Raw genomic sequence first — 20,331 nt, 5'->3', positions numbered from 1 at the left:
ATAAATCCAAACAATCAAAAAGCCATTCTTTTTTAAATCTCTCCTCATTCTTTGTGCAAGGTTCCTCATAATGATAAGGCCTGATAGCACCTGATAGGGCCATTATGGGAGGGTCTTTGTCTTTCTCAGGTGTGAAACACATAAATATTCATGATGATTCACGCCTCCTTGCATAAAGCTTTTTTTACACAAAACATATCTTACAAAGTTTAAATCAATATATTGTTTTATCTGAATGAGTAGGCAGGATGATTTTCACATAGTTTTGGAGCAAATATTCTAGGCTACGTGATACAATTTTCAAAAGTCTTGTGAAGAAATAATCAGTATGGGTTTCATGATCTTATTTCAGTGACAATTTGTTTTTTCACAAACAACGCATAAATGTCATTATCTCAAAACTACAAACTTTTACATATATACTGCTGACATATTATTGTAGCAGAGTATGTGCTGAATACAGTGTAATCAGACTTTAGCCATGAAAATGTTACAATGCATGTCAGAACATCTCCAGGGCCCAAAAAACCCCAGAGGGTTAAGAGTTTTACACAGCAATTGCGCTCATAAAGGTGCCCTTAAAAGGGAGGACTGTCTGGTTTCTGGCAGTACTGTAGGTGAATTCATCAGTGTGGGAGAGGAAACAGAGAGTGCAGTCTGAGATATGAGATGGTGACTGCAGGCAGATTTATTGTGTGTTCATAATGCACTTCTAAGTGCACACTCAGTGGGATGGGATATACTTCCAGAGGGTCTGGTTTGTTGTGAGTGTGTTTTTTAATCTCAAGACAGTCGCTATAAAAGTAGTTTCTCTGAACCTCACAGTCAGGAACCAAAACAAACAAACTGCCACTCCTCTTCAGAAGTGACATGTTTTGCCAGCTATCCCAACAATGGGGCGGCGACAAAATAAGGCCTTCCCACGCTGCATTTGTAGGATAATCGTAGACTGCACCAGGAGAAAACCAAAAACTGTATTATTTGTCATGGCCAGGATTTTGCCGAACAGGATGTCTTGTGTTGGTCCTGGAACCTTCTGTCAAACAAATAATTCATGACACTATCGCTAACTTTAACCATAAACTACACCACATTTCGAAAGTTCAGTAAGGTCAGTAAGATTTATTTTTTTGAAGGAAATTAATGTTGTTATTGTTGTTTTTTTTAGCAAGAATGCTTTAAATTGATTACATTTTTTACATTTAAATTAAATTTAGAATCCTGAAAAAAAGTATCATAACATTTCTTGAGTACCAAATAAGCATTTTAGAATGATTGAAAATAATGGCTGCTGAAAATTCAGCTTTTTTCCAAGAATAAATTGCATTTTAAAATGTATTGAAATAGAAAAGTTATTTTAAAGGTAAACTTATTTCACAATATTACAGCATTAACTGTAAATAAATCTGTTCAAAATTAGAGAAAAATTTAAGATGAATAAGAATACCATTAAAGCCCTACCTGAAAGTCTAACCTAAAATCTGACAGGTTGACGAACACGTGGTTCCGGAAGCAACAAAGATCCAGAAACATCATACTCTTACATCCACAAAACTTTTTTCCAAATTAAATTTCCAATTAAATTTAAATGTAAATTAAATTTCCATCCAGTAATCTCTTGATCTTCTTGCCCATTTGATAATCACCAGAATGTATTCTGGTAAAATATATATTCACAAAATGTAGGAAATATGACAGTTGTTGACATTAGATAAGGCTCTTTAATCTGAAAAAGGAATACATCAGATTACAACTAAGATAATATATAAAATAACAAGACGTGCCTGCTCTCACAGAAAGTGAAGTGCTTGAAGTTCTCAGAAGAAACAAATCATCTCAGGTTATGACTGTAACCCTTGTTCCCTGAGAAGAGAACGAGACGCTGCGTCGAAGAAGACGTGATAGCGTCTGAAGCACGTGTGGAACAAGTCACATCTCGATTGGTGTGGTGTCATGACGTCACATGTGACATGTACACGGAAGCTACAAAGGGACGCTGGCACACAACAGTATTAGCTTCTGATAGGTCGAAGCAAGTCGTTCTCAGGAACTCAGGAGGTATGGCAAAGGAACGCAGCATCTCGTTCTCTTCTCAAGGAACAAGGGTTACAGTCTTAACCCGAGACATTCCCTTTTAATAAGCTATAATATCCAAGCTATAATATCTGATAAAGTTGTGAGGGGAGGCCGAGCCAGCAGCATCACAGACCTCTTGAAGGGAAACCCCCGATAGAAAGGCTTTGGAGGATGCCACTCCTTCACTCGAGTGAAATCTTATCAGGAGAGGAGAGGGCAGACTGCGTGCCTCATACGCTGAAGAAATAGCCTACAGACTCCACCTGCTAATCATCTGCTTAGAGGCAAGGGAACCCTTCTTAAGTGACCCAAAACACACTAATAGCTGGTCCGACTTCCTCCAACCTGATGACCTACGTACGTAGGCCTCCAAGGCCCGGAAAGGGCATAGTAGGTGTAGCCTTTACTGATCAGCCGACACATGTGGTGGAGGATGAAAGGCCTGCAGGAAAACAGACCGCGCCAAATTAGATGGCACCTTGGGCATGTAGCCCGGCCTAGGGTGGAGAATGGCCTTTACCCTCCCAGGGGCAACAGATAAACCCTGGAGGTCCCCCACTCTTTTAACCCTGTGAGGTCGGCAAACACGCCGGCGAGTTTTGCTGGATTTTCTTCACATAGTAGCACAATAAACCTAAATTACTCCGTCATTTATGGTCATACAGAAAAAAGAAATATGAAAAAAGAATCTGTGAAATGTCTACTTTTGTATATGTCCACTTACAATCAAATCAAAACATTGTGCTTTTGTAAAATAAAGAAAATAAACAGGGTGTGCTTTCTGCCTCTCCGTCTCTGTGAACTTTTTTTTCTTGAGCACGTCTATAAACTGAAACAAAACTCAGCGAATACTATTGACACATTTACATTTTTACATTTACATTTATTCATTTAGCTGACGCTTTTATCCAAAGCGACTTACAATTGCTATATATGTCAGAGGTCGCACGCCTCTGGAGCAACTAGGGGTTAAGTGTCTTGCTCAGGGACACATTGGTGTCTCACAGTGGATTCGAACCCGGGTCGATTCCATTTATGAGCCATATATATTTATAAACATTTAAGTGTGTACTTTTAAATGATCGGATTAAAACTGAAAACAAATATTCTCTGTTGAAGTAATTTGTATAAAACCAACAAGATGTCCAGTATCTCAAACCCTTGCTCATTATTTTTAATTTGACCACGCCCACGCGCGCAAAAGAGATTCACATGCAAATCGTCCACGCGTCACGCGCTCGTTACCTCAAAAACAAAGCACCAAACTTCACAAGTCCCTGCTTTTCGTCGAGTTTGGAAGACACGCCGTGAGCTTACATTGGATTTACCTCAGAAGAAGAAGAACGCGATTTGAAGACAAGAAAGATGTAAGGTAAGAAATTCTTAATTATTAGTTTATGTTATTGTTGCATAAACTTCACATTGCAGTTGAACTGTTGCTAGATATATGGTGAATATTATAATATTTAGACCCGTGTTTACTGTTAAATACTGTGTTTGTGGATATCTGCTCAAACGTAGATATGTATAATATGGTAACCATAATGTTTCATATTTTGGAGCGCGCTGTGCGTTTGAATGTACGTCCTTGTTATGACGCTGTGCGTTTATCAATAGTGTTGTTATTATTATTTTATGCAGCACTGCACGTAGCCTATGCCTACAAGGCACAACAAACCTGTTCATTATATATTGTTGGAAACATTTGTGTGTGTGTGTGTGTGTGTGTGTGTGTGTGTGTGTGTGTGTGTGTGTGTGTGTGTGTGTGTGTGTGTGTGTGTGTGTGTGTGTGTGTGTGTATTCTGTGAATTTGAAAAAGCAATTTTAACCAGAAAAATCTAAAATCTATTCCCAAAATCGTGCAGCATCAGTATGTTCACAATTGTTTTTTTGTTGTTTTTGTTTTTTTACAGGGACCAGATGCCCCACGGATGAGTCCTGCTGACTTCAACATTCACATGAGTCTCTGTACATGAACATGGTAAAGTGAAATTCAAACACCTTGGAAATGAAAGGTATGTACAATGTTTTTAGGAATGGCAAAAAGGTCTCTGTCTTTGGATCATTGTTTTCACTAATGTGCTTTTTTGTCATTTGTTGTGTATCTTTGGATTATGTTGTGTTGTAAATAAATCCAAACAATTTAAAAGCCATCCTTTTTTAAATCTCCTCATTCTTTGTGCAAGGTTGCTCAGAATGATAGGGCCTGATAGCTCCTAATAGGGCCATTAGGGGAGTGTCTTTGTCTTTCTCAGGTGTGAAAAGAAATACACATTCAGGATGTGTTTACGCCTACTCGCATAAAGCTTTCTTACACAAAACACGTATTACAAATTTTAAATCAATATATTGTCTTATCTGAATGAGCAGTCAGGATGATTTTCACATAGTTTTGGAGCAAATATTATAGGCTACATGATACAATTTTCAAAAGTCTTGTGAAGAAATAATCAGTATGGGTTTCATGTCCTTATTTCAGTGATTTTTTTTATTTTATTTTTATTTTCACAAACCACACATAAATGTCATTATCTCAAAACTACAAACTTTTACATACATGCTGCTGATATATTATTGTAGCAGAGTTTGTGCTAAATACAGTGTAATCAGACTTTAGCCATGAAAATGTCACAAGTAACAGAAACAAGCACAAATGTCAGCACATGTCAGAACACCCCCAGGGCCAGAAAACACCTCAGACCCCAGAGGGTTAAGGGAAGTAATGGCTAGCAGGAAGGCCTCTTTAAAAGAGAGAAACTTCTCAGACAACTCATCAATGGGTTCGAAGGGTGCCAGGGATAACCCCTCAAGAACCACTGCCAGGTCCCACACAGGAACCCAGGCCTGGACGACAGGCTTCATCCTCTGAGCACCAAGAAGGAAACAAATAATAAGTTGGTGTTTCCCCAGAGGGGAAAGAGTGGATGGACCAGGTCAGGTCATCGCTAATGTTAACCCCAAGGAACTTTATGTGAGAGAGTCAATAACATAAAGTTCCTTGGGGTTAACATTAGCGATGACCTGACCTGGTCCATCCACTCTAATATGGTGGTTAAGGAGGTCAGAAAACGGCTCTTTTTCCTCCGACGGTTGAGGAGATTCGGCATGGACGCAAGAATACTGTCCAATTTTTACAGATGTACTATTGAGAGTATCCTGACCGGATATGTCACCGCATGGCATGGCAGCTGTACCTCCCACGATCGTAAGGCACTACAGAGGGTTATTAAGACAGCAGAGCGCATAACGGGGTCTGACCTGCCATCCATGCAGGATCTTCACAACGAGAGGTGCAGGAGGAGAACAAAAAGGATCATTTCTGATCCAAGTCACCCGGACCATCGATTGTTCAGCAAGCTGCCATCGGGCAGGAGGCTCAGAAGCATCCAGACCAAGACCAACAGGTTCAGGGACAGCTTCTTCCCCCTGGCCGTTAGGCTATATAACTCGTAATGCACTTCCTTCATTCTGTACCAAATATAGACTGTCTTTTATACTGTCTTTTCACTTTACAATTGCTACTTAGCTAACTGGACTTAGCATAATTATTTGTATGGTCACTGGCACTTATTAACACTGTACATAGTTGGCTACTTGGTTTTTTTTTTATTTTTTTTTTTTTATTTTTTTATCTATTGTTATTATATTTATCTTACTGTTAGTATATTTATTTATTCATGTGCATGTGATAGGATGTTTTTATTCCAGATAGGTTTTTAATTTTATAATTTGTATGGTAACGTTGGGTGGCGGTGGGATCTAAGCATTTCATTACATAACCTGTTATTGTAATGACAAATAAACTACCTTGAACCTTGAAGAGGGGCACCACTTAAAGCCGTGTGGAAGGCAGCGCTGGCTGCCACATAGACGTTAAGTGTGGATGGGGAAAGACCATCAGAGAAATGGCTTTGGAGGAACTCCTTCACTGAAGCCACTAGGCAGTTAACTGGGTCCAATTGGCATTCTCTGCACCATAAAGTGAACACATTCCACTTTAAGGCCAAAAGTTTCCTCGTGGAGGGAGCTCTAGAGTTTTTAGAGTTTCTAGAGCTCTAGAAGATTGTCTCAAGAACCACGAGGGTGGTTTGATGAGCCCTCGGCTTGAGAGAGAAGGTCCCTCCTGATGGGAATCTCTCATGGGGGGCCTGCTAGGAGAGCTATGATGTCTGAGAACCATACTCGGGTGGCCAGTACGGGGCTACCAGAAGTAGACTGACCCTGTCCCGACGGACCCTCTCTAGAACTTCCGGGAGCAGGGCAATCGTGGAAAATGCGTACAGAGGCCACCTTGGCAATACCTGCACCATGGCATCCAGTCCCAGAGGAGCTGGATGTGTGAGGGAAAACCAAAGTGGGCAATGTGTGTTCTCTTGAGAGGCAAACAAATACACTTCCGCTCGGTCGAACTTCCTCCAAATTAGCTCCACGGTCTTGGGGTGGAGTCCCCATTCCTTAAGCCTCAGCCCTTGCCTCAATAGTGTCCCGACAATAGTGTAGACCACCCCGCTGAATTTTGGCGGGCGATACTATTTATAGAATTTAATTCTGTACCTCTTTTCCACCGTATGCAGCACCCACTGAGATACACTGTGAATACTCCTCCAAGCTTCTACATATTCTACTAGGGGGATCAGTCTCTCAAGACTGACCTCGGGTGTTGTGCGTAAAATAGTCTCGGTACCCTGAAGCGACTGGCTGGCAGGTAACAACCAAATTTTATTTTCTACAGGCCTCATCTGAGGAAGCTAACTCGACAGATTTGCATTTGCTGGAAACCGATGCGTCCCCAAGTGCACAAGGCGGCGGGAAGCAAACATTGATTTCCTGAGGGCTCTGCGGAGGAGCGAGATCTTGTCGCTCCGTCAATGGAGGGACCGCCCTTAGAGGCCTGCGCACAACGTCCTGACCTCTTTACCGAAGCCTTCCTCGCCTGAATGAGTCTGTCTTCAGACCAGTCCTCAGATCTGTCTTTGGCTTAGAAGACTTCGGTTGAGAGTGCTGCTTTGACCCCCAGGCATTTTGGAGGGGGATGAACTGTTTGAATTTGGCTGACTGTCGGTTCGCCTCCTGAAACCTCTCGACCACTGTATTTACGGTGTCGCCAAAGAGGCCAGAAGGACGAAAGTGGGGCATTGAGGAGGAAAACCTTGTCCTTCTCTCCAATGCTCGACAAGTTCAGCCACAAATGCCTCTCTACAGCCACTAATGCTGCCATGGAGCGGGCGATGGCAGGTGCAGTCTCCTTAGTGATCCCGCTATCGTCTGTATCTTTTAATAGGTTGGCCTGGTATGCCTGCATAATGTCCATCGTATGTAGGCATGCATCAGCCTGACCTGCTGCCATATATGCCTTGCCCACCAACGCAGATGTTGTGTGACAGGGTTTTGTGGGCAGCGTCGGAGTCTTAAGGGATGATGAAGTGTTGGGTGAGAGATATGATGCTAAAGACTCTTCAACCCACGGCATCACCCCATAGCCGTTCTCTTTCGAGCACAAGAGGGAGGAATAATTATGAACAGTTGGGCTCGATAATCTCTGAGAACGGCCTTTTCCACGATCATGACACCTCAGTGTATAGATCGGGAAAGAAAGGCAGACTCCGACATGAAGGCTATGACCGAGCCTGCAGGAAGCGCTCACCGCATTTACTTTTCTTTTGCCCTTCCTGCTTTTCTGTTGGCCAAATTATATTTAATTAGGCCATTACTCTAGTTACAATCTTCAGCAGCTCCTCAAAAGCAGGGAAATGAGGTGGCAAGTACTCTAATTATCCTGCCTCGATGCTTAGAACATCTAACTCCTCAGAGCCAGATAATTCTAGCATCAGGTTCTCATCCTGAGCAGAGCCGCAGAGCGGGCTTCCGATCCCTGAATGGGAGCAATGGAGCTGGCTGCTGAGAGCTGAGAAAGTGCAGAGGCCATCTCAAACTCGCCAGGCAGCTCCATTTGCGATCCCCATGAATGTTAACGCCACGCTGCCCCGTTGGACATGGATCCCGAACCATGGGGAGCGCGAGCCTGGCCTGTCTAACAAGGCCAGGCGGGAGCGGAGCGATCTGAGCAGCAGTGGCAGCTCACAGTTCGCACTGACAGCACCCTTGAGCGCTGCCTGTGCATGCTCCGCTCCAAGGCACATGACAAAAAGTGAGGGTGTGTTTCCTTCCGTAATGAATCTGAGACAGGGAGACGCATACTGCCTATATTGCCTCTCACCCGCCATACTTTCACTCTTTTTGATAAGGAATGCTTATACAAAGTGTCGTCTTCGACACAATGCGAGTTTCCTTGAAAGGGAACCACCTGAGATATTTCTGGCAAAATCAGGACAAAGTTGGATCCTAGATCAGCTACTCAGAAGTGAATACGAGTACTGATTGCTCAGTGGGTGATGAGAGAAAGCCCTTTTCTCTTCGGGATTAACTGGGTTTTGATGTACCATGCTTTGTCTGTGTGAACTGTATGTGTATGTAGTCTTTCAGGTGAGATTAAGGCACAGGAACAGTCAGGGTCTGTTAGCCACAGTCAGAGAAGAATGAGAAAATGAGTGTCAGAGAGAGAGAGAGAGAGATCCCTTTGCCTAGGCCACCCACAACCTAAACAGACAGCACTTTGTTTGTGATGACATCATTTGGTTTCCTTTCAGTATGTAAGTGGATGCGTGTGGATGAGGTCACATGAGGTGATAGCAGTTTAGACCGAGTATCCCAGCTGTCAATCAACAGAAGGAGCCTCTGAAGTTCAATGATGATGTGTAAGAGACGTCATCAGAGATCATATTCCCCTTTTACACCAGACACATCAACAGACTTGTTATCAGCAATCATAATCTGTTGTCTGGAGGTCTGTGTATACAGGAGCTCAGAAATTTCCATGAAATATAGCACTGTTTAGACAAGGCACAATACTCCAGAAAAACTCACAGGAGGTGTTTACACAAATAGTGTTTACATGGGTTTGATTGTAAACTGCTTTGGCTGTTTGTGTGTGTACAATCTGGATCTACACTGCAGCTGCAAAATTTACTGAACCTGTCCTCAGCTAATGGAGTGACTACTTGTATGAAGGTGAACTAGTTGACAGTGCAGCTATCCATAGCGAAATTTTGATCCCAGATTATGATATTTTCAGATCCTGCCTGATTATCTCCAAATCTATAATTAAATTAATTCAAATTAATTAAATACTTAAAATACATGTAAATACTTAAATTAAAAACAATTGTTTTAAACAAATATATATACACACATTTCAAAATGTATCTCATTATAACACACACACACACACACACACACACACACACACACACACACACACACACACACACACACACACACACACACACACACACACACACACACACACACACACACACACACATACAATCTCAAAAACCTCATACATCAAATATAATATGTTCTTAATAAACAGTTTTAATTATACTGTGTTCTTATACTATTTATTACTGAACAAATAAATCTACAAAATACTTAAATTCCTCAAAAACCACATAAGATATCAATATAATCATGATAATAATGTTCAAAATAAATTTTACTAATGTGTTGTTCTTATACTATTTTAGAATATTACTGTATGTATATGCTTGAAAATTTGATTGTTAAAATTTTCAATATTTTATAATAAAATATATATTATTTTATATTTAAACAATATTTTAGTAGTATATATTCCAGTATATAGGCTAATACTAAAATATAATCTAAATACTATACAAAAATAATATGTATAAAATCCTAAATATAATAGGATAGCATATGTAATAGTGTATATATTTTCACTGGAATGCAAACAACTGCAATTACAAGGAGCAAAAAGTATCTGACAGGAAATCCAGTTTGCTGACATGAACAATTAGCGCACTTAAGCTATCCATAAAAAACCTGTGCAAAGCCCCTCCATGTTATTTGCACATCTTGAACTTTCTCTAGCAGCCAGACCACAGACAGCGTTCTTTACGGATTAGAGTTTAACCAGAGCGTACAGGGCCTGGATCAAGCAACCATAAATGATGCTGATCCTGGATCAGATTCCTCACTGTCTGAATTGATGTTAGTGGCTGTGTTTGGAGAGTCAAAACTGACCCAGGTGCAGTTGTCAAGCTCCCTCTGAGAGGCAGAAAGAAAGGAGTCAGCCTGACCCCAGTCAGTAGGCGTCTTGCTCCTTTAGAAATAACAGTAGACTTAATCCTTTAATAACACTAATTTTATCATCTAACTGCACAATCCTATAAAACGCACACACACAGCTGTGGGGGTATAAGCAGTGAGTTCATCAATCAGATCTGTCATCTCCTCAGAATATCCTGAAAACAAGGTCTTAATTACCTCAGACTTCGTGCAAAGTCGGCCAAATGGTGCAGCAGAAGAAGTCTTTCAATTTTAGACTTCTAGAGGGACAGAAGACTCTTTATCATGAACACATGCATGCAACATTAACCCAGACAGTGCAAAATAAACAAATAAATAAAATTAAACCAAAACAAATGATAAAAAAAAAAATTCCTCCAGCTGAATACACTTGGATGCAGACAGAGACAGGGGCCCAGAATCTAGAGTCAACTCATTAAAGTGTTTTGATGCCTGAGGATACGTTGAATCGCTGACTGGCCACTCTGGATTTAGCATTGCAGCAGAAGACACATGTGGAGCTGGCCTACACAATACTGAAGCTGAACCGAATGGGAAAACTGACTCAGAGCAGTTACACAACAGTGTTAATGTGCTTTTACCCTCTTACTCATTTATGAGCTTTTGTACAGAACCAACAAGAGTGTGAAGCTGTCAAATATTAACAAACTTGAAATTTTTGTGTAAAAGCAAGAATTGTTGACATGATATATGACCTCATATTACCTGAGATATACATACATGCATACCTTGAATTTAAAGCAAGATGCTTTGGGTAAGATAGTTGAGTTTATTTATTTTTTTGAGAGAAGTCTCTTATGCCGAGTACACACTGCACGATTTTATCCCTGATTTTTACTGACAAATGCCTGAAATCTGAGGCAAATCGGTGCTCGCTCACGTGAGTGACAATCGTGTAGTGTGAATGATCAAAGACGTGATCTAAGAGATGCGCCAATGCCCATAAAATATTTAGCATGCTTAATATTTGGACCTGTCTGTGACTCAGAGTCATGTATTTTGACTGGAAATTACATCGGCGACAACCTACAGCCAGTGAGAGAGCTAAGATACAGGGCAAGGGAAAGTTCAGGGGGGAGGAGTCCTGCAACAGAACATCAGCAAGCATGTCTTCTGATGGCTTCTTTTTTCTTCTTTGCTACAAATCAGCACACAGACAACTTGGACCACAAGCTTCTTGCGTAATCATTTTAAAAGAAGAAATCCAGTCTCGCTCGGGAACTCCTCTCACGTGTGATTTTACATTATTTCCTGCAACAGTTCTCATGTGTGTTTGGTTTGTAGGCCAGACAGAGTTGTCTGCGATTCTTCCTATTGAAATGTTGTCGCCGATTCGTTGTGTAATGTGCACACAAAAGCAATTAAATGGTACCCCAGAAAAGTCGTGTAGTGTGAGAAGAACAGCAATCTGACGACTTTGAAATCGTGCAGTGTGTAATCAGCATTATGTTCACCAAAAATACAATAAAAACAGTAATATTGTGAAATATTGTTACAATTTGAATTTATTTTAAAATGTATTTTATTCCTGTGATGGCAAAGCTGAATTTTCAGCAACCATTACCTCCAGTCTTCAGTGTCACATGATCCTTCAGAAATCTGCTGCTGAAAATTTAGCTTTGCCAAATTCTTTTAAATTGTAATAATATCACTGTTTTTACTGTATTTTTGATTAAATAAATATAGCCTTAGTGACCATAAGAGAGAAAAAAAATCGTATTTATTCCAGACTTTTGGCTGGAATAAATGTTGACAACTTGTTGGTTCCCGCTGTATTTGTAGCCAATGAGCTTGCTGCTCAACTTTCAAATGATTGCCTATTGTTTGCCGTAGCAGTTTGCAGCATGCTTTCACAAACCCTCCTCCTTCTCCAGCTTCACCTGTATATATCTGTATATATCTGGGGGCGATTTGTGAATGCTTGTACAGCAGCAGCATGTCTTGCTTGCTCATTGCAGCATGTCGTGTGTATAAGCAGTGGCAAATTCCGTACTTGCTCTGCAAAAGCAGCAAAAAAAGCAGCAGCAGTAGCAGCGTAGCAGATCTATTCTGCCAAGACCAAACACATTAACATTGTCATACACATTACCATGCCAAACTCTCTGAGAGTTGTCATGACAGAAATATATATTTTTTTACTTAGGCCCAGCAAATTTTTCTCCATTACTTTGTGTCCATAAAAAATCTGATTAAATGAATCCACTAAATTGAAATGAATGTTAATGTCATTTTGAGACCGACAGTTGTACTGTATACATAAGCTACTGTATGTATAACTTCAACAAAAAGACAAGTGTCTCTAAAACACAAAGGCTTGAAAGTCATACACTTTCTTAGTCTCTTCTTTTCTCACTTTACTCTGTCTTTCTCCCTCCATCTGAGATTCAGCATCTATGATGGCATGGCTTAGCCACTGCTCTGGCACAGAAGGGGAGTGCCAGGTGGACACTGGCACAAAGCCTTGGTAGATGAGGCAGTGGTTTTCTATTTCTGCAGTGCCACACCCTTAGCCCTGTTGAGAATGACACAGACTTTATACTTGCTATATTTACATTTATCTGAACTCAAAGGGCTATTCACAGCCTACAGCTACTGCAGCAGTAACCTACGTCCTTCTGCTACAACACTGCAACCGTTATAAACAAACAAGGTGGCGGATTGAAGTCGTGAAAGAGGATGTGGTTGCTATGAATAGTTATGTCTTTGATTATGTCAAGGAAAGCAAGATGGCAAGTGGGTGTCAGCAGTCACGGTCTGGATGGCTGTGGTGCCACATGTCTGCCTACCTCATTGTCTGTCCCAACATCCAGCATAACAGGCAGGCACTGCTGAGGCGGCATTCCACCACAGGCGGTGTAGAGGGCCAGTTTACCCACTGGGATGCCCATGCCATAGCAGCCCAAATCCCCCAGGCCCAGTATCCTCTCTCCATCTGTCACTACTACAGCCTAGAAAAAAATATAACCAAATTATTGAGACAGTTAGCAAATTCAGAAAGAGACTACATGAAAAGCCAAATCATTTGTAAAATTTTAGGTGAACAAAGATTTTATTTATTTTTTGCCAAAAATATGGGCCATGTATGCATTATAGGGAGCCAGGATTTTGGTAATATTTTAATAACACACACACACACACACACACACACACACACACACACACACACACACACACACACACACACACACACACACACACACACACACACACACACACACACACACACACACACACACACACACACACACACACACACACACACACACGGTCTTGCTATCTTTGTGAGGAATCTCCATAGGCGTAATGATTTTTATTGTCACAGTTATGTTCAGTTAGTTTCTGTTTTCATGGACCTTTAGTTTGTTATTTTCAGTCACACCTGAGAATCCAGATTTTTTCATGATTTCCAAAAAGATATTAAACAGCACAACTGTTTTCAGCATTGATAATAATAAGAAATGCTTCTTGATCACTAAATCAGCATTTTAGAATTATTTCTGATGAATCTTATGACACTGAAGACTGGAGTAATGATGCTGAAAATTCAGCTTTAACATCACAGGTTGTACTATTTTTACAGTATTTTTGATCAAATGAATGTAGCCTTGGTGAGCATAAGAGTCTTCTTTTAAAAACAATAAAATCTTACTGACCCCATTTTTTTTTAATGGAAGTGTGTATATATTGTTTTGGACACTACAGCAGCCCGCACTTTTAATTCACCCTACAAAGCTTTCTGGTCTAATTTATGCATTTTATTATCAAATCACTTTCTTCATTGAATTTGTATGTTTTTGCCCTGGATTAAACATATGTATTTATAGCTGGATCTGTGATAGGCTAGTTTGGCTTGTAAGTCTACCCTCCAGTAACAACAGATTCTCTGCTTTTATAATCACATTTTCCTATATTCACAAAAAACAGCACAAGCGGTGTAATTTAATCCAATTACCGAACGCAATTGATCCCAAAGCAAGAACAACGTGTTTTTTCCCGTTAACATTGTGATGCAGATGCAGTAGGTGTTTAACCTTTTTACTGCTTCATTTCATGCCACCCCGCATTGTTCCTCAACACGCCACAGGGTGCGACATCATTACCTTAATAACTTTTAAATGCTTAACGAGCAGATTAATATGACTTTATGGCATCGTTTTCACGGTACAAGTCATATAAATTTGGAATCAATGTCTTTGGCATTGTTGAAACCCTGGAGTTTTGATTTTGTGTCTGACAGTGAGAGTTCTGGTACATTGTGTAATAGTACAGGGTGGTGTAGATGTAAGTGGGCAGAACTCACACGAATGTCCTTCTCTGGCCAGCTCTGAAGTAGTGTGGAGATGTGGGAGCGGTCATGAATTGTAATAAATAAGCCCCTGAGAGAGAGAAAAACAAAACATGGTCAATTGAATTGAGCTGTCCGTGTCGGCAAGTGTTTCCATTCATTTTATAAATGGAATCAGATTACTAAAACATTTAAACAAACCAGTGGACATCTAAAATGATGAGGTAGAGTACGTTTTATTATGTCCAGTGTAGATTAATTTTCCAGTTCCATTTGGAGCAATTCATGTACCACCTTTAGGTAAATGTAATGATAGGCGCATAGCTCCTGACTATAAAGTCACCGATTTTTTTGTTCACTTTTAATGATTGATTTTGGCATAGTCTCCCCTAGCATGTGACTCACAACCCTGTGTTGCCCTTACATTTACTGTCAGCTTCAGTTTTGTTGAGAAAACTATAAAAAATATATATATAAACATGAGATAAAAAACAAACTTTAAAAATCTAACAAAAATAAGAAGTCACTTTGGCAACTACCTGAAATACTAAAACTACTAAAATTGAAATAAAAATAAATAAAGCTAAATAGAATTATAAAAAAACTAATAAAATGACAAAAACACATTCAAATGAAAACTTAAAATATAAAAATAAAAGCCAAAAGCCGAAATATTAATAAATACTATAATAGTATGTAAAAAATAATAAAATAATAATGGTCGCATTGAGCTTCCTCTGAAACTTCTGAAACTATCTGCTGCTGTTGCTAAGCTACTATAAAAAAAGTGGATTATATGTTATTTAATCCCATATTTCAGTGTGCTTATTGCTTTGCTTTATTTCTGTACTCGCCATTATTTTTGCTTCCAAATCAAATCTATCAACCTCGCAAAGGTTCAATCACTCCCACATGTTTACAATGATTGCTATTTTTTATAGGCACCCATTCCACCCATATCCTTCTTCAAATAATCAAATCATCAGCTTCAATCCTGGGCTACTTCGACAAGAAACCTGTTTCTCAAAAAAGCTTCTCAAATGCACCTCCTGTTACCACTTGTGATGGATGTTCAAGGGGAGGGTTACTGATTTTTGTCTGTCAACAGACAGACTATGCTGTTTGAGCTAGTTAAACCACCCTGGATCAGTCTGGAAAGTCATGCTTGTTGAAAAAAGGCGGAGACTCAAAACACCTTCGTAGATTAGAGGCTATACTTGACTGATCAATGCCTAGAAAACATGAACAAACGCTCACTTTTGCACACCTATCAGTGATGCGCGGGTCAATGTATAAACAACCCGGACCCGACCGACGTTTTCAACTAACCTGCCCGCAACTCGGACCGCAAAAAAAAAGAAAGAAAATATTGTACCCGACCCGCTTCCTGACCCGCATTTTTTAAAAGTAGGCTAGTAAATGCATAGCAAGAAATACACATGACAAAGCCAGCACTTTGGTCATTATCTTTCATTATTTCGGCAACTTTGCTCTTTCTGTTTGTGTATTTGCGGAGCTTCCACTCCCCAGTCTTCACCTTTTCTCTTGCCGCCTCCATCTCTACCTGCAGACTGAGCTCGTGCGTCATCTTCGCGCCAGTTATTCAGCCATTAAAGTGTAGGCCTATGTATTTCATAGAAAATTGCATGTGAGTGGAGTGGAGCGGGAGCAAGCGGGCGGATCTTGGACAGAACGCAGAGCGGCATTTTTAAAAGGATGGAGCGTCGCCCTATTTCCCGCTCCAATTTCGCTCCGCGCACACCAAGATTCTGAAGCATGCTCAGTCAAGCCTGACTCAGTCTACTGTTGATGACTGCAAGATGGATTCAATTTTCAGTCAAAACTCGGCTCAAGAATGGAGTTCAAAAAGTAGGCTACTTCAAAAAGGAAAATAAGAAGTCATACAGGTGTAAAACTAACTATTATGTGGTAGAAGAAAACGACATCGTTTCAGTCAGTAGGCCTAAAGATTAATTTTGGAATCTAAAAAGACACATCTCTCAAAAACATGCAGTGTGATATGTGAACACGCTGGGAAGAAAGCAAAAGGTTAGCAAATTGAATACGGTAACTTAAAGTGTAGCCTAAATTAAATACAGCGTAAAATGCAAACAATTGATACAAGCCCATTTAAATTTTAATCCTGCGCGCTGCGCACAAGTTCAGTTATAAGAATGTTGTCCTAATAGTTAATTTAGCCTAGGCCTACTTTTAAAACGTTTATGTATATTTATTTTATATTTTTGTTTATATAAATTTTATTTATATTATTAGGCCCATTTATTCGTTTTATTTTACAGCAGTTTGTGTGTACAATGGATATAAGCCCATTTAAATTTTAATCGTGCGCGTTGCACAAAAGTTAACTTATCAAAATTCTGGCCTAATAGTAAATTTACTTTTAAAATTTTTATGTAGGCTATATTTTTGTTTATATAATTGTTATTCATATTATTAGGCCCATTTATTCGTTTAATTTTACAGGACTTTTGTGTAGGCTATATTCCTTCTTACATAGGCCTAATTTGTCATTTGACATAAAACATTTCTATTTGAAAAATGTTGTTGCTGCTCATTAGTTCTTTAGGAGGTAAGGCTGTGGTCTAAGCTACAGTGATATAGGCTACATGTAGATTTTTTTTCCCCTTTTTGGAGCGAGCGGGGGGCGATTTGAGTGGAGCGCGGATCAAACTGCGTTGAGCGCTGATCGAGCGATAATGAGCTGAGCGGCCTGATGTAGCTTTGAGCGGGGGAGCGGGGGGGTGGACAGTTCCGTGAGCGATGAGCGAAGATTCTCACCGCTCCACTCCGCTTATGCTCTCTATACTACTATATAAATTACAAAGGTTTAATTGGCATCTTTATTTCAAACGACCCGACCGACCGCGACCCGAATATCATTAAAAATATTTTTGGATGACTCGTAACCGCGGGTAACCGCGGGTGACCGCAGGCACCCGCTCATTTCGGATCAACCCGCGCATCACTGACACCTATAGATCGTTTGTTTTGTTTCGAAACAGGGACTTAATTTGTTACATATGTTGCATACATAACAATATATTGCATTTTCTTCTTGGTTCGGTTGGCTTTCACAAGGCAACCTTTTAAAGCGTACCAAAATGAGTTCACGCAAATCACATGCAAGTGCAACTGTACTCTTCTTGGTCAGAGTTTCCTCTGCGTCATTCATCAAGATGATTGACAAGTTCGCTCCATGAGCTTATTGTGGCTTTATTTGTAACTGCCGAGACACATTCAAACACTATACGAATGTAGCAAATGGATCAAATTCAAACTCCCAGCGCTGTCTAGAGGTTAACAGTTTCAAGACACAGTACGAAACACTATACGAATGTTATAATGTAGCTAGCAGGAATCAAGGCTTCATCACGACAGCATTCTCGCACAGAGAAGCGCAATTACACAACATTTTAAGATGAAGAGGTGCTCTTTTGGTTTTCGACTGTGATAACTAATGTGCTCACTCACAGAATCAGACACTACTGCTATTTTTATAGCAAATTTCCGGTTAGGAATTATAATACCATTTGGTCCATTGAGTAGGATTCCTTTCACACCTCAAGCGAACCACCCCACAGTTTTTTTGCAATATCTGACCACTGTATCACATGACATATGGCCTATAACAAGCTCTCACCTGTTTATTTTTTAGCATTGTTGGGAGGAGTAAAATTTACATATGCGGCTTCAACAACCAGAGGCATTTAGACTTGTTCAGTTTTGACTGGAATCAGTCTCAGACCACCTCCTGAAGTAGTTTGAGTGATCAAATTTAAATCCGTCATGTATATGCATCACTTGCCAAAACTGGGGCTGTCTGGTAAGGGGTTAATGTCTATTAATGCTTTATAAATTATGAATTAACTGTTTACTGATGCTTAACTAACGATTAATAATGTGCAGTTATTATAAAGTGTTACCAAATTGTCTAAGAAAATGATTAATAAAACACATTACTCACTTTGTCTTCACTGACAAAGACGAAAATGAAAAGACTAAAAGTCAAAGCTTAGCTTTAGGTAGGGAAGAGACAGGGCAAGATAAGGAGACAGAGTGATGGAAATGAGGAGAGAGCAGGTATTGACAAATAATCTACTGCCCACTGACATGGTACTGACATGGTTTTAAAGCTATTTCGTATCCATTTTTTGGCCTTCAAACTTCTTGAAATGCACATATGTAGATCAGAGAAATAAAATTTGTATAGGGGGAGCCTGGTCCCTAACCCCCCTAACTAGCTCAAATTTGGGACCTTGGTGATTATAAAATCCTGCCCAAGACCCTGCTTGCAAAGATTCTCTCTGTAGCTCAATCTCTCTCTCTTGGCCACTCTTTTTCGCTTTTAAGTTTTTATTTTCTGGTCTCATGAAATCCACTGAGTCGAGTTGGATGAGCAGGACCCCTGGGACATCCTTCACATTGACCTCAAAAAAATATCTCCAGAACATACACCTACTGTAGATCTTTCTTCCTTCCACCTACGGCTTCATGGAAAACGTCCAATCTCTCAGTCAGCCCGAGTTCACAGAATCCATAAAAAAACAGATCATTCTTACATCTGGAAGAATCTTGAAATTAAACTTCACCAGGTGGACTTGATCCAATTCCATGAAGCCTACAAATTGAGGCCATCTTGTGACAGGAAGAAACCTCAGGCAATGACAGGAAATCTAAAGATGGGTATATAACAAATTATATGACTCCAGGGTTACAGTTTAGACATCCTTTTATGCATCAACAAGATGTTGCTAAATTCCAGTGCAGCGGAAAAGGCGCATAAGAGCTCTTCCTCAGTAGCTGAACTTAAGTCAAATGAAAAGCACACGCCTGGGAGCAGGGATCAGGCTCGAAACACAAACATAATTCAGACTGCATGCTCCTCTGACACAGAACTCTTTAAAAGTCATTCATCACAAGCACCATGAAAAATAACCTCTGCAGCTTCAGTAAACAAACTTTTTAAAATTTAATAAATGAAATGGATATTGTCAGGAGCCAACTCGGTATATATTTAGTCTAAAATATTATACTGTACTACCGTTCAAAAGTTTGGGATCGGTAAGTATATGTTAATGTTTTTAAAAGAAGCCTCTTACCAAAGCCTCTCATAAAAAAATACAGTAAAAACTGTAATACTGGGAAATATTATTACAATTGAAAAGAACTATTTTCTATTGTAATGCATTTTAAAATAGTAATTTCTTCTTGTGATGGCAAAGCTTAATTTTCAGCAACCAGTACTCCAGTTTTCAGTGTCACATGATCCTTTAGAAATCATTCAATGCTGATTTTGTGCTTAAGATTTGTATTATTATCAATGTTGAAAACAGTTGCCATGCTTAATAATTAAGTGGATAGCGTGATTTTTTTTCCCAGTGTTATTTGATTAACTGAAAGTTAAAAAGAACAGCATTTATTTGAAATAGAAATCTTATGTAAGATTATAAATGTCTTTGCTGTCACAGTTAATCAATTTAATACATCCTTGCTTAGTATAAGTTAAAAAAAATTATACTATACTAAAAATGTATACCATAAAGCATCATTGAGCAATCTCAATGTTAGTAACATCCTGTCTACTAAGATGCCCTCCTCTGGTCATTTTTATAGACATGTACTTTGCTGCCCATAATATCCCACAGTCCTGTGCATGTGATTTGGTGGTTGGTTGAAAGTATAAAAATGGCATCTAAAGGAGTGGATGCAAGTAAATGAATCTGTAAAATGTCAATTTTCCCCGTCGCCACCAATGTATGATTCCAATTCTGCTGGGA

The 20,331-nt window shown here is 39.7% G+C and overlaps 1 protein-coding gene across 1 annotated transcript in view; it reads right to left on the bottom strand.

Moving 5' to 3' along the window:
- Positions 1–20,331, bottom strand: part of me1 (malic enzyme 1, NADP(+)-dependent, cytosolic) — a 90,044-nt gene that overhangs the window by 19,444 nt on the left and 50,269 nt on the right. The window contains exons 4-5 of the mRNA XM_082149403.1: positions 14,549–14,624; positions 13,035–13,196 (exon numbers count right to left, since the gene is read on the bottom strand). Coding sequence (XP_082005529.1) covers positions 13,035–13,196; positions 14,549–14,624 — 238 coding nt within the window. The remainder of the gene's footprint in view (positions 1–13,034; positions 13,197–14,548; positions 14,625–20,331) is intronic.

Source organism: Leuciscus leuciscus, assembly GCF_965113295.1.
Source record: "Leuciscus leuciscus genome assembly, chromosome: 20".
NCBI lineage: Eukaryota > Metazoa > Chordata > Actinopteri > Cypriniformes > Leuciscidae > Leuciscus > Leuciscus leuciscus.
This window is presented reverse-complemented; position numbering and strand designations above follow the sequence as displayed.